This window comes from Amaranthus tricolor, chromosome 1 (assembly GCF_026212465.1).
Source record: "Amaranthus tricolor cultivar Red isolate AtriRed21 chromosome 1, ASM2621246v1, whole genome shotgun sequence".
Classification (NCBI taxonomy): Eukaryota; Viridiplantae; Streptophyta; class Magnoliopsida; order Caryophyllales; family Amaranthaceae; genus Amaranthus; species Amaranthus tricolor.
In genome coordinates, this window is record NC_080047.1 from 12793107 (window position 1) to 12808120 (window position 15014).

Consider the following 15014-nt stretch of genomic DNA (forward strand, 5'->3'; position numbering starts at 1 on the left):
AAATGAATTGAATAACCGAAAAATTAAACTATTTCAAAAACTGAGCGTGAAACTTCCAGACCTAAGGTTTGGGGCTGTTCGCAGTTACTAACTGCGACAGGTCAAAAAATACAAAATAGCTGTTCGCAGTTACTAACTGCGAACAGCAAAAAGACAAAATAGCTGTTCGCAGTTAGTAACTGCGAACAGCCCCAAACCTTAGGTCTGGGAGTTTCACGCTCAGTTTTTGAAATAGTTTAATTTTTCGGTTATTCAATTCATTTTTTTTCGATCAGCTTTTTCAAAAATTCGTATACAAGAGACATGAATATCATAAGCCGAACCAAAGCTGTTATTACAGCCACTTTGAAAAATGTCTTAGCACCACCATTATTATCTAATCCCACTTATATTCTACACAATAATTTTCCGTATGTTTATGGCATTGTATTATGAAATACGAAAGTATATCTTGGGGGATTGCGTGGTAAGCACGTGACCCCACCACTATTATTAAAAGGATTTAAAAGAAGAGAAAAACAAGAAAAGAAAAGTAAAAAGGATAAGTTAAAGAAAATGCTTATTGTATAATTAGGAACTTAGAGAAATAAATGGAAATTGGGTTATGCAGAACCCAAACCCACGAAAACAAAGGAGAGAGGGAAAGAAGAGAGAAGGAGAAGGGGTTGGCTGTCGACCGGCAGTGGCTCCGGTGGTTGCCGTCGCACGCAACGGTATTCCGATGACCGTCGTGTCGCCGAAAAAACTAAGGCTAGAAAAATATTATTTTTTTATATCACTTTTCAAATTAAAAAATGAGTATTTTGAATTTGAGATTTTTAGTATAAATTTTAGGTTTTGAACATGAAAACTCATAACAAATGGATGAAATACATACTTTAAATATTAAAATTTTGCCTTTTATTTGTTTGGATTTAAGTAATTGGATGATGAAGTAAGTTGTATGAGAAAAAAAAAAGTGTGAATGATAGTATGAATGAATTAAGGGTAAATTATTTTAATTTATAGTGAGTATATTGAGTTAGTTATAAGGTTTAGAGGGAGGAATGGGAAGGAGTGGAAGTTATTTTGATAATGGGTGAGGGAAGTTGAAGTAGAGTGATGTATGGTTTGGTTTACAAAATAGTGTCTTTATTTTTTTTTAATTAAATTTCTAATTTTTATTTATTAAGCGTAAATATATCTAAATATAAATATACAATAAAAAATTATATGATAAAATGAATCTAATCAAATTTCAAAATGGATGTATTTTGTCTTCAAAATATATATTGATAGAGATAAATGTGATCAACAAATCAATTAAAATAAGTCTTGATTGAATAATTTAATTGTGTTGAGAATATTTTGATATCGTATTGCAATTTTTAATAGATAATAATATTATATGTAATCTTCATTATTAGCATCTCTTTTATTCTATACTAGTATACAAACTCTGCAATGCACGAAGTTTGTTAGTATGAAAATACCTATACATAAAAATTTAAAAAAAAGATGCAATTGCATATTATAGTGAGCATGATTTGAATATCCCACAATAACATTTGAACATGTAAAAATGATTTCAATTGGTAAAGCTCTATAAAATTGCTATTTGCAATTTTCCTATTCTTTTATATTATTGTATGATTGTATGATTTGATCTAATAAAAATCTTTTGAAAACTTACCTTTAATATTTAAAATCAAAATTAATACAAAACTTTATAAAATCGTCATGTGGAATTTTTCAGATTTTTTATAGTATTACATATTTAAAATTAAAATTAATGCAAAACTTTATAAAATCGCCATGTGGAATTTTTCAATTTTTTTATAGTATTATATTGTATGATAATATTACATTAAAATGTATTTTATCTTATATATATTTTCAATTTTTAAAGTGTGTCAAACTCATAAGGGAATAAATGATTATCTTTTTCTGTAATTTAGATAATAAGGTTTCTTTGTTTACTTCTGAACAAGATGACATCAAGATGTAATAAGGAGTGAGTATTATTCCATGTAATATTTTTCTCTGGTTTTTATTACTTATTATATATTTTTTTTTACACTGTTCAATATATAATTTTAATTTTTAATATTTTTAATTTTAAATGACAAAAAAGTCTAAAAAAACTAATATTATGAAAATATATATTAAGATAAATTTATCAAATAAAATCAATTGATAAACAGTTACTGCTATAGTGACTAACAATTATTAATGACCAGAAGTAGTATTACATTACAATGCATTTTATCTTCTACATATATTCAATTTTTAAAGTATGTCAAACTCGAATCGAGTATGTAATCTTGAAAATAAGGTATCTTTGTTTACTTTTGAAGAAGACTACATCAAGATGTGTCAATATGGTGTGAGCAGGACTCCATTACCCCGATGTTCATATTTAAGTGGCTCCCACCAAATTTATCAACAAAATAATATTTAGAATAAGTTTTGAGAAATTTAAATTTTCAAAATAAGTGTCTTTTTGTCTAAGTTTGAGGTCAGATATATTTGCTGTTACTAAAAACGAACAAAGAAGCTAGAAAAAAAACTTTGTTCGCTATTAATTTTTTACTAACAGCGAACAAAAAAGAAAAAGTCATAACATTAAAAGGGACAAACAATAATAATATTCCAAAGCTTATTTTAGGTTTTTTTTGATAATAAGCTTATTATTTTCAAATTTTCGCTCCCACCTAAGTTGGATTTGAGTGAGTGCACTTTAAATGAAAGGACACTACTATAGTGGAAACACGAGAGGATGGGGAAAAAATGTACTTTATATATTATAGGCAGAGTTAGTTGTGATCCAGGTATTACATCACCTTATGGCTTTATAGTACAAAATGGATATACACCCTTTTTCTATCTATCTACAAAAAAAATGAAGATGAGATCTATTCAAATTTACATTCCAAAGAACAAGATAATTAGATACAGAAAATTCTAACATCCTGTTCATTGTTCAGCTTAAATATGCAAATTCACTGTATTTTCTCAATGATTTCCACTCTGGTTTTTCTCTTCCAACTTTTCATAGTTGCTACAAGATTGACTAACCCTACAACTTGACTTTTGCTGTACTCCTGTGAAAATTAACGATATATTCTTGTCGTAAGATGAATGCAGATAACGAGCAATGACAAATTCACTTTATATACAGCTACTTTTTATGATACACAGACAAGCAAAAGAATAGTATGGGGAAAGAGTATAATTTAACTCACCGGGTGAGCGCGTGCCCAAAAAACATACTCGGTTTCAGGAAGGTAATAGGCCTATCAAAAGAGAGGAACAAAACCATTGAATTTTTTTTTCCAATAAGTTGTATCCGAATTAGAAGATAATAGTAGTAATATGCAAACAAATGCTAACCTTAATGAATGTCTCAACTATGTGCATTTTTGGTTTTACATCTTTAGACACAAAATGTTGTAGTCCATTAATCAACACCTAGAAGAAACAGAAGCAGAGCGTGATAGATTAAAATAGTTAGAACTACAAACTGAAAGTTGGAACAAAATATGTCGGAATTCACAGGATATTTGAAGAGAACCTGAAGATCCAAAGACATTAGGGCTCTGCCTTCATCCGAGCACCTCTTCACACGTGATAGACCTTCAACAAGTGTTTCTGCAACAATTTCGACACCATATTCCAAAAGAAGTTCTTGAACCTAGTGGCACAAAAAAAGTCGATGCAGCTCAACTATTCAAATATAGCTTAATAAATAGCCAAGACAAAAGTTATACCCTGGGAATATTATACCTCAAAAACATTTCATAAAATTTAAATTTCTATGGTGATTAAAGTAAAGAAAGTCCCAGGCAAGTGTCATGCCATAAGAGTAGCAGTTTTATTATATTGGTTTGGGACCTCCTTAAAAATTACAAATAAATTTATCACCAAAGTCTATTACCACAAAACAAACAAGACCACTCATACTTAATCAGCAAGCCTATCATTATTTTATTCCGTACAGTCCCCCCCGGCTCTTCCCCCTCTATACATGAGATGTAATAATTTCATCCTTAAACAGAACAAAGTGTGTGGAAGAGCCTTTTTGATCAATCCGTATATAATACAAAACTGCTGCAAAGGTGATGCTGGGCTGAAGTCTTGAATAGGAGGTATACTAGTGAAACAAAAAATCCAGTTACCGGAAACATAAAACCTAGTACTGAAGATTCCCTTAATTCCGCTACAGAAAATGTTCATCAGCATGAGCTATAACAAGAGACAACCTGTAATACAAGACATTACCTCCTTGCGAATTCCAGCATGAGCAAGCCTTGTCCTATAGTGTTTGAATTCTCCCAAAAGTAAATCAACATAACTGTCCATATAAAGATAGCCATCAAATTACTAGCAATAATTTCTAAGCATCTGGAATATATACTTTAAACTAAAATTGAGGAGAGTTTAGAAGAGCATTAATTATTTAATCAACTTTCTCTTCTTCTAGAATTGCTAAGCAATCAGATTGAGGAGTCTTGAACTGAATCCATAAAAAACTCTAAGGACACCTCAAAGTTTCATGGTGAATCCAAAAGATGTTAGAGGCAATCAAAACAATGAATAAAAGAGGGTCAATGATTTTCTGCAATGATTTATCACAAAAGTAAACTCAAGTGTAAGAAATACACCAAAGCAAGCAAATTTTATCTTAGTTCATCCTACCTGATTTCAGATATATTACGCTGCAAGTTCCGGGTTCTAACAATAAATTAGAGGCCATTTCAGTATAAGGGATTCAATATTATATGCAATTATGCATAGACAACAGAAAGATGATACCAGACTCAGCAAAATGACAGATCATTCATCATAGAAGGGATGTTCCTGAATATCGGTGGGTGGATTTTAATTAAAAAGTGGTGGCAGGTGATTTGAGATCCAATAAAAGTCTTACAAGCATCAGGTGACAGTTAATAGTCGTATCAGACAATGCACTTGAGCTCCAAATGAGTAATGCACACGACATAACGAGTAAGCAGGGAAAGAAATTTTTTATTTTCAATTTTTTCCTTTGAACGTAATGAGAAGATTACTATTATGACAGGGTTAGAACTTTAATAATATGATTCAAAAGAGAAAGGCTAGCTTAGTTTGTTTGAGTTTCTTCATACAGCAGCATTCTCCTGAGTTTTATACTGTTATATCATCGAATCATCTGTTTCTAGAGTACCTTCTTAGTCTTATGATCTTATCCTACACTGTTTATGCATGTCACAACTGTAAGCTGTTGAAAAAACTTCACGAAATTCAAATCCAGACATCATATCCAGATGGATCGCGCCAGGAATTACAGTCAGTTATTTACGAATAGGACCAAGTAATTGCACATTTTCCAAGTCAGAACTAACAAATGAATAAAATATCTGCTTTGGGATCACAATTCCATTTGATACCAGACTAATATGCAGAAAACATAAGAGATACTTCTACTAGCCACAAGGTACAACAACAATATCAAAGCATTGATCCCAAAAGATTGGGGTTAACTATATGAACCAATATATCAATTCTAGTGCTTGTTCACATGAATTCTCCTTTTCCATTTGATATAGTATTCGAGTAAAGCAATTAAATCCTAAGCTAAAATTGTAAATGATAAAACCAACAAAGTACGACAAAAATGAATATTATAATGATAAACATACCCATTATGCTCCATTCCAAGCTCTTTGACTTCCCATTTAGCATTGGCAATTCGATCAATGTACCTGAAATCATAAATCAAAAATAAACCAAGTAAATATCTACAAAAAGATATTTGGTACCTACAGCACTGTAGCATAAACACAACGATAAACTACACTTGTACCGACCGGAGAATGTGGCAAGTAAATAATGATGGGAGTGCTGGAATGTGTGTGTCTGCACGCGGGTGTGCGTGTACATATATATATATATATATATATATATATATATATATATATATATATATATATATATATATATATATATATATATATATATATATATATATATATATATATGAATGTATTAATTCCATAACTTTCTCTTGAATTTAACTAATTAATTCAAAAATAACCCAGAACTAAGACATACATAACAAAGAAGCCAAAGTGAAAATAATTGAGGAATACAGAAAGTACATTTGTTTAATAAATGAACAAATCAGAGAATGCCTAGCAATTAAACAATAGGAAAGAATATCAAAGTGGAACTCAAAACCAAAAAAACATGACAATGAAAAGACAAAAGTGCAAAAATGATACCTGAAATACGAAAAGGAAAACTAGTTGCAATTATAGCAAGAGACTAAGTGTAGCATAGCAGAAAGAGAGAATAATAGGATATAATACACAAATTCTCCAAAATGATAAAGTTTCAGGCCAGAACTAGAAATAATTTTGACAGATCTAAGGACACCTAACTCGTAATGCCCTCAAAAGCATTTGTGCATACAAGCTAGATTACTTAAAAATTACACCAGGCAGAAATACCACATGTTTACATTTTCATAAAGATCAGTGATGCAGTAGAAATATACATATAGAATATTCCAGCATACTGCATTGAATCCGGACCAGAGTTAAACAGTCCACAAGTCCACATGCTCTTTATCTAAAAAATTAAGATTGAGTCTTGGATCTACTGAGAACCGACTACAAGCAATAGTCCATTATAAAGAGTCCAATGTAGCAAGAAATACACCTAAATGATGCATCTATTAAAAGTTCCCAAAGAACTATCTCCCATTTTCTAGAAAATAAAAAGAGGACGAGAAAGACCGAAGATGACTTGGAGGTTAGGACTGAAAAAGATATGAAAGATCATGACTTACAAATTGAAATGGTAGAAAATCGGAATGAATGGAGAAGAAGAATCCATGTGGACGGCTATTGGAACTAAAATATTGGTTCATGTAGCCAACCTCAATCTTTTGGGATTAAAGATTTGGCATTGTTGTTGTTTTTCCAGGAGTTAGGCTTTTTACGTCCCAGCCCCTGTCCAAAAATGTTCTTTGGAGCCTCAGCGTGCAATTACTATTCTAAATGGTACATACCTTATTCATAGTTGAAAGGAATAAAACTCACACTTGGTTCCTAGTGTTTTTTGTTATCTGGAGCCATTTAAAGGACAGGAGATTGTATTGAATATTCTGACTCGCACATTACACCATAGATTCTCGGTGAAGAGGAAAAGGCGAAATGGACTAACATGAGTAATTTTTGAATTAAATATCAGCTATCCAATAACCATGAGATCTGCTAACCCAATTCTATACGAACTTTACAGATAACATGTATCTATTATTCAAAATCATACAGATCACATAAACCTGGATATCAAAAACTGAGTCTTTTCACATTGTCTTATATTCTAAGAGACAGTGGTGCATTCCTTTTCTCCAACAACCATAAGTCATTTGACAGTTTCCAGTTTTGAGATAAATATTAGGTCAAATAAAGTTAGCTTACAGAGAACTTGACTCCTTTATTAAAATAAAAAATCTTTATGTTATAGAACCTCACAATCAAACTTAGTAATTAACGGTTAACCAACAAGCTTGATTCCTCAGCTAAAAAGTAATAATACAGCTAAAATACTCCAAATCTCCAATTGAACAAAGATAAACAAAAAACAAATGCAGAACTCGGAAAACAAGAAGCATAAACAGAAAGGAGAAGTGAACAAAGAAGATAATGAACAACAGCAAGCTTGAAGAAATTTGAAATTGCATAAGTGAGGAATGTCCATTCCCGATAAAGCCAAAGACTGATAGCTCTTTGGTTTTGGCTTATGATGGATTATATTAAATGGCTCATCAAACCTTTTGCTTCTCTTTTCTATGTTAAGTTACAAATGATGTTAGCAATCAAAGATCAATCACAAACAACCTCTTTGTTATTACAAGGGTAAGGTTGCGTACATCTGATCTCGCGAAAACCGCTAAGGAGGAAGTCACTTGAAATTTTTTGTATGTTGTTGCAAGAGAAACGAGAAATCAAAAATAACAAAGCAGTTAAAATGTCGCTAAAGAGGAGCACCCAAGATGGTGAGAGCCTGAGAGCTGGCCGAAAGATTGCAGAATGTAGACTGAAGAGTGAAGACTGAGAAAGGTCAATGGCGAATGACGCGGAGGAGACCAAAAGAGGAAAAAAGGAAGCTTTGGATTCAAAGGTTAGTAAGAGTGGTTGTGAGCGTTAATTATTTCAAATTTTCAAATTACAAATTTTTACTTTGTTTCAGTCAGAGGAACTTCAAGTTTCCGATGTTGCAGATTCCAATTAAAATTTTGAATATCCTCCTGATATCAACCTTTTTTTGAGGGGGGGAGGTATCCAGAATTCTTGAAAGGGATTTACAGACAGGTTGCGGAAATCGTAAGCTTCAAATCAGATGTACGATTCGAAATCGGCTTTTAGATGGGATATCCAAATTTTCAGAGCAATCTGGAACTTTATATAGTTTTGCTTTGTACCAAGTGACAACATGCATCAATGCCAACAGAATGAAGCTTGATGCAAACACAATATTTTATATATGATCTATTATTTGAAAAAAAAAAAAAATCACTTCAGATCGTAATGCTAAAGAAATAATTGATTTGTCTTACCCATTGATGTGAAGAAGTGATCTTGCAGTTGATCTATAAATGTGCTCTGTAAGGTCTGGGACAGAGTCAACCTGAAACAAAGACACCCATCTAGTATTATCAGCTATGCAGAATTGTTAAACAAATTAGATATAGGTGATGGATCAAAAACTAGAATAGCAAAATCTACAAACATTTTAGCAGTATATGAGAAGGTTCAGCAACGCATTTCCAGACCACTATGAGATAGATCAAATGATCAATATGTAGGAAAAGCACATTTGGCTAATAGAAGGATAATTTAACTTCAAGCAAACTCCTGATACAGAAAAAGTGCATACCAGACACTCAAAAAAATCTTCAACTATCGCTGGATTATTTTGCAAAAGCGTGGACTGGAGATGAGGCTTAGATCTATGCAATATGCGAGCAACAAGTGATACAGTATCAACAGCTGCACAAGTCTCCTGCATATTAAAATGATATTAAGCACCAGAGAAATACAAAGACGGTTCAAACACAGAAACAGCATTGCATTACACTAATGTCTCTTAATGGCTCCAATGTAGGAAAGGCATGTCAATTCACAGAAACAAAATGATAAATTATTTCCATTCTCAGAGGCACCAATTTATTGGTTATTTACGTCAAGAATATTCTTCCAGAACATGCAACATTTACACACTGAATCATTAAGAATAGCTACTTGCATGATGATTAAAGGAATTTAACAGAAAGCAATTGAAGGGATTAAGAACTAAATAGTTGATCAAAAGCAATAACTGCACATCTAAGCATTCCAAGAAAACTGACAATGATCACAGCAAAGTCGTCAAAAAGACAGAAAACAAAATGTAAAATATCATTTGGAGTACTTATCAAGGCTGAAGAGCACAACCATACTAAGACAACAAAGAATTTGAACTCGCAATCAAATAAGAAAGTGCAAGATATAATAATCAAGGCACAACAAACATCCAGGGACAGTCAACCAACTCATGGCTAGATTTAGATAATTTAGATGATGATTAGGAGCAATTCATCCATGCTTAATACAAATTTACAAGTTAATTAAGAGATGACCTAATATTCCAATAATAACTACCCCCTTTGCTCTTCTCTCTCTCTCTCTCTCTCTCTCTCTATGAAATGAAGGTGAAAAGAGAAAGACGAGGCAGTGTGAACTTGTTTGTGTATCCTCTCTACATCAGTCCTAACAATTTACACAAACAACAATAAGCAATAGTAGCCCTGCTAAGCAAACACCTTGAGTCCTGGAGATTGACCAAAATTTGTGCCAGGAGGAATAGTGGGTGTAAGATCCATATTCTTCAATGATGAGTTAAGAGAGACAGGCAACGATACTGAAGAGGTAAGCTGCTTAGGTCTTAACCATTGTTCACAGTCTTGTGTTATTCTGTGAACAGCTGTCTTCAAACGATCTGCAAGCCACACCAATTATAATAAAGCGTGACTGCGTGAGAAAACTGAAAACTAGAGAGGATGAAACAGAAAAGCAAAATAAATTTAGGCAACAAAATGTAGGAGCTTACTATTGAGAGTCTCAGCAACACCTTTCCCACTTGCAAAACTTTCTTGATGACCAAATGTTTCAAACACAAAGTAATAATAAATCTCAAACAATTCGCACAATCCCTGGAAGAATTAATAAAGTGAAACAAATAAAACCCATATCCAAGCAAAAGTGGTGGAGGAGAGCTTAAAGATTATCATTGCCTCGAATCTACATATCAAAGGCGCAAAGTCTACAGATGGAGTCTGAACTGACGGAAACATACCTTGAATAGCTCAACATTGACAATTCCTATCTTCTGCATAAGCCTTGCATATTTGTCCATGAACCTAAAGGCCATCAACTTAGCAAAGTGCATCTTTAATGTTTACATTAATACAAATCTGAAAGCAAATAAAATTTACCTCAGCAAACAAATTGAAGATCCTGTTTGTGCAGCATCTTCATCATCTCTCCACGGTAAAGAGTGGTTATGTGAAAGATGAGGCCTAGATATCCTGCTTGGGAGTTGACTATCTTCATCAATGAAGTCAGCAAGAAGATCTTCATTTTCATCATCAAGAACTGAAGTCTCACCATTTGCATGACTCCTGTTATTTTCTGCAGGATGTTGCTTCTCAATGTCAAATTTTTTAGAGGGTCCATCAAGATCGAAAGAACCAGATGTCCCATCAACAAAAGGGGAAGATGTGTGACAGCTTGCAGGAGATGAAACCTTCATTGTGAAAGGATTTCCAGTTTTAAGCCAGCGAGAAAACCCACTCTTTTTAGGACCAGATTCCGTAGAATGCATTGATATATTAGAGCAAATCAGCCCAACATCCATCGAACAAACAGCTGAAAGAGCAATTAAAGGTGCTCCATCACCAACAAGGCCAGCAAAACTGACAACTTGAATAGCATCAGGTGGCAATTTCTGCCAACTTTCCCTATCCAAAACCATTTTTAAAGCCTGAAAATATACAATTCAATGGTATATTATTATGCATAAAGTTCAGAACTATAGGGAGTAAAACAGATTAAATGAACTTTATACTCCCTCTGTCCCCCAAAAAAACTTAATGTTTAACACTGAACCAATTATTTGATTTGCTGCTGAATGTAGTTACGAAGTGAATAAAAAGGAAAAAAAAAGGACAAAAGAAGGTGTTATGACTGAAAGAAAGTGCAAAAGATTGATGTGGAGTGAGATAAAAAAACGGACACTCCCTATCGTCTTTAATTTGAAAGAAAAAAGGTTGAATTTATCAGGAGATCCAAATATATTTCAATTTGGAAGTCTATTTTGCAAAAAAAGGAGTATAAAGTTTATTATCAAACAACTGATCTTGAAAATGAACGAAAGAGAACTTACATATATATTCTGCTTGTGAAAATTACTGAAGTAAGTTTCACATGCAGCCTTCAACTTTTTCCTGAACTCGGAAGCCTCAACTCCACAGAACGCTTCCCCAGCCAAAACATATATATTTAGATCCTCATAATTTTTGAGAAATTGGTGAATGCTTGTTGAACTAAATGCAGCTGATGAGAGCAATACTGAAACACGACTTGTCATAAGTTGCCAAAAATTTTTACATCCCCTCTGAAGAGACTGGGATACAAGAGCTGTAGCATCCCTTCGCAATTCATACCAAGGAGATCCACTGTTCAACATGGCACTATCATCCAGTGGCAAATCAGGGAAGTTACTGGAATTCCGATGATGGGAGGAATTCATTCCAGAGGTATTAGCAGAAGAACTTTTACTCGCATATTCACCATTGGAACAACGTTCCAACCTCTCACCAACAGCAGCTGAAGGTTCATCGTCTACTCTATCTACATGAATTCCCGAACCTGAATTCATTGATTGAACTTCTGCTTTCTGACAATTATCATATTGGCTGTCCAAGCCCTCTTGCATCTGGAAAGCAGGATAAAGATTGTCAATAAAATATTACTCATACAAAAAATCCAACAAAAAAGCAACAGCTACAAGATCATTAAGGCCAGACTAATATTTTAAAAACCAAAGCATGATAAAGGAAATCCAAAACATCAGTCGGCAAACAAAAACAATAGACGAGAGAGAGGATCACCCTAGAGTAACCCTGTTAGTCACCTCCAAGAGAAACACGGGAAAAAATCAACAGATGACAACCAGTCAAGTGTCAAGTCCACTTTCACATGTAATCCCACCTTTAAATCCATGACCTAATCCAAGAAAAAAGAGCACACATAATCTTACTCCTTCAAGATATCAATCTAGAAAACAATACCCCTTCAAGCAAAGAACATCATCAACCACCTCATTTAGCAATAGAGCTTTCAGAGGTCTTCCTTTCCACCACAAAAGTATTCCGCACACAAGACATAAATCGACATAAAGATCTTATATAAAATTGCAACAAAATATCTAAAATCATTCTCCTTCCTGAAACATTCCTACTTTCACATCAAGGTAGTAAAAGTGGAGAATATCATGCTTTGAACAACAAGTTTAATCTTGATAAATTATCAAGCATAGTTGGAAGATTTTTGGTTCTTTAACTTTGAATTATAATGGACCATAGCAAAATGGCTCATTAAATAATGTGTACTACTTGTTTATTTTAAGTTGCAAATGATGTTTTCTAGCAAGGATTATAGTCGGAAACAGCCTCTTGGTTATTACAAAGGTAAGGTTGTGTACACCTGACCCTCAAATGCTTCTTAGATGGGGGTCAATGGCACTGATTAATGAAATGTTGTTATAGTTGGTAGATTCACCACATTCCAACATCCATGGACTTAATAATTGACCCATACGAACCTTAAAACTTATCCTCGTCATAAAAAGGTTGTTGAATGAATATTTATCCTCCTTAAAAGTCTCTGAAATCACCTTATCAAAATTAGAAATCAGAGATCAAACAAGCCCCTCCAACATTGGATGATCTTCCAACTACAAATAAATATGCCTTGACCAAATAGAATCTTTTAATAGCTCCTGCACAGAAAAGATTCAAAGCAGATGCTCCCTCCACCCCCCAAGAAAGGGATAACATAAAACTTGCTGTCTTAATTAAAACACCAACCCACACTCTTCTTTCCTTCAGGTTTTCTCTTATTGATATTCATGCAAATTCCCCTTTTATAGATTAATATAGGACAGACAATAGTATTCATGCAGTCACAGTATTTGAAACAAAACTAAAAATTACCTCGTTCCTTGGCTGGAAGCTCATTATGGAAAAATAAGAACACATCAGCTCAAAAAGGACAGCTAATGTTCTCAGCAAACACTGTCTGAATTTAGATTCTGGTATCTGGAGACATAGGTCGCTGTAGGTAAGTCTCGAACTGAATTTAGAGCAAGAAAGAGCATTTTAGAGCTTCATTCAGATATGAGAAACAAAAGAAGTGACTAGTCGTCGGCCACTTACCTATTTTGTAAACCGTCTGTATCCTGATCCTGCCAAAATTAGTCATCTAAATAAACATGCCCTTCAATAAGATAAAAAGCTGAAAATAAATGCGAAGAGATAAGGATCTATCTGAAAACCTCAAAATCACGACAACATGCACTCTCACATCGGAACACCAAAGTATATGTAAACAGATAAATTACATGAAGAAAATCTGCTAAAGGCATAAGGTTATTATATTGTTCACTCCTTCTGCTCCAGCTTTTTTACAAGTCTTCGTCTACTGAACAGCCAGCTTATGACAAGTCAAGAGACTTGCTGACAAGAGGCCTACTACGTTACAAGATTTCAAAATTTCATCTTGACTTCACATTACACAAAAGCCTAAAATATAACATATAGCTATCTTTGCAGGACCTAACGACACTTCAACGAGAGGTTTCAGGAATCTGTAGTTCTCTCAGGTAGGTAGTTTGAATTCATTCAGACAAAGACCAACAGACATCACCAATATCAAGAAAAAAACTATAAAAAAATCCTACCCTAACAATTATTACCTCTTGAGCTGCAGACTTCACTGCAGAATGAGTCTGGGAAAGAACTTCCTGCATGAAAAAGCTCTGTATCTTTTCAGCAAGGCCAGAAACATCCCCAATTAATGCATAGGCATCAACCACCTACAAAAGATTGTGAAAAAAAAAAATACATGATTAGATTGGAGAACATTAGAATAGTGAGCGACATCAAAGACAAAAATATAAATTTTAAGGGGGGGAACTTAAATTGAGCTTAAGGATGATGCACAAGAGAAGATAGAGTCCCCACAGCGAAAAAAAAAGCATACAGATATAATTAGACACTGTCACACTATCAAAGATTAACCATCACAATGTTGCCCTGCCTACCATATGAAATATAGATACCTATACTGTGTAAATGATTTGAAACAAAGGTCTTTGAACCTTCTATTTTTTTGAAAGAAATATCAATAACTATAAAAGCTGAAACAATAACTTTTGTGTAACGCTAGTCCAAGAGCTCTCAAGTCCTCTAGCAATTATGGAAACAAAGGTCTTTGAACCTTCTATTTTTTTGAAAGAAATTATCTTTCTCTTACTATTATCAGCAGCCCCTATGAAGAAATGTGCTAGAATCTCATTGTAAGTCACCAAAATCAGACATCTACTAAAAGGTGTTCTCCATTTCTATTTAATTGTAAGTTGTAACACTTCCTATAAAAGAAAATGCATATTAGTTACAACGCACTTCATTTTGGGGTATTACTAGCCCTCTGATTTCTTTTACTCTCACATTTTTTTCTCTCCCCTCCAACTTAACCCAAATTATGTCATTATCTCTCTTCCTCCTGAATTTGTGTGTAAAAGCTATTGTTGTAATTATATAGAAACAAACGAAGCTATTTATATTTTAAAATTAGCTCTAAGTTACCACCAACAATTTTTAGCTCCTTTCAGCAGCTGTGGTTGATGAGTTGGAGTAGTGGAATGGCACCCAATGTATACTG

At 33.5% G+C, this 15014-nt stretch overlaps 1 protein-coding gene across 3 annotated transcripts in view; it reads right to left on the reverse strand.

The window, feature by feature from the left end:
• Window positions 1-2349: 2349 nt before the first annotated feature.
• LOC130799945 (uncharacterized) overlaps window positions 2350-15014 on the reverse strand; it is a 32436-nt gene continuing 19771 nt past the window's right edge. Inside the window, exons 10-25 of one of the 3 annotated variants that reach the window (XM_057663267.1) lie at window positions 14047-14166; window positions 13508-13536; window positions 13286-13424; window positions 11455-12006; window positions 10505-11052; window positions 10366-10429; window positions 10120-10222; window positions 9833-10008; window positions 8908-9033; window positions 8588-8658; window positions 5661-5723; window positions 4261-4333; window positions 3554-3673; window positions 3373-3450; window positions 3225-3275; window positions 2350-3083 (exon numbers count right to left, since the gene is read on the reverse strand). In XM_057663267.1, the coding sequence (XP_057519250.1) occupies window positions 2982-3083; window positions 3225-3275; window positions 3373-3450; window positions 3554-3673; window positions 4261-4333; window positions 5661-5723; window positions 8588-8658; window positions 8908-9033; window positions 9833-10008; window positions 10120-10222; window positions 10366-10429; window positions 10505-11052; window positions 11455-12006; window positions 13286-13424; window positions 13508-13536; window positions 14047-14166 (2415 nt within the window). In that variant the 3' untranslated portion in view covers window positions 2350-2981. The remainder of the gene's footprint in view (window positions 3084-3224; window positions 3276-3372; window positions 3451-3553; window positions 3674-4260; window positions 4334-5660; window positions 5724-8587; window positions 8659-8907; window positions 9034-9832; window positions 10009-10119; window positions 10223-10365; window positions 10430-10504; window positions 11053-11454; window positions 12007-13285; window positions 13425-13507; window positions 13537-14046; window positions 14167-15014) is intronic. The other 2 variants (XM_057663259.1, XM_057663251.1) reach the window with 2 other exon arrangements.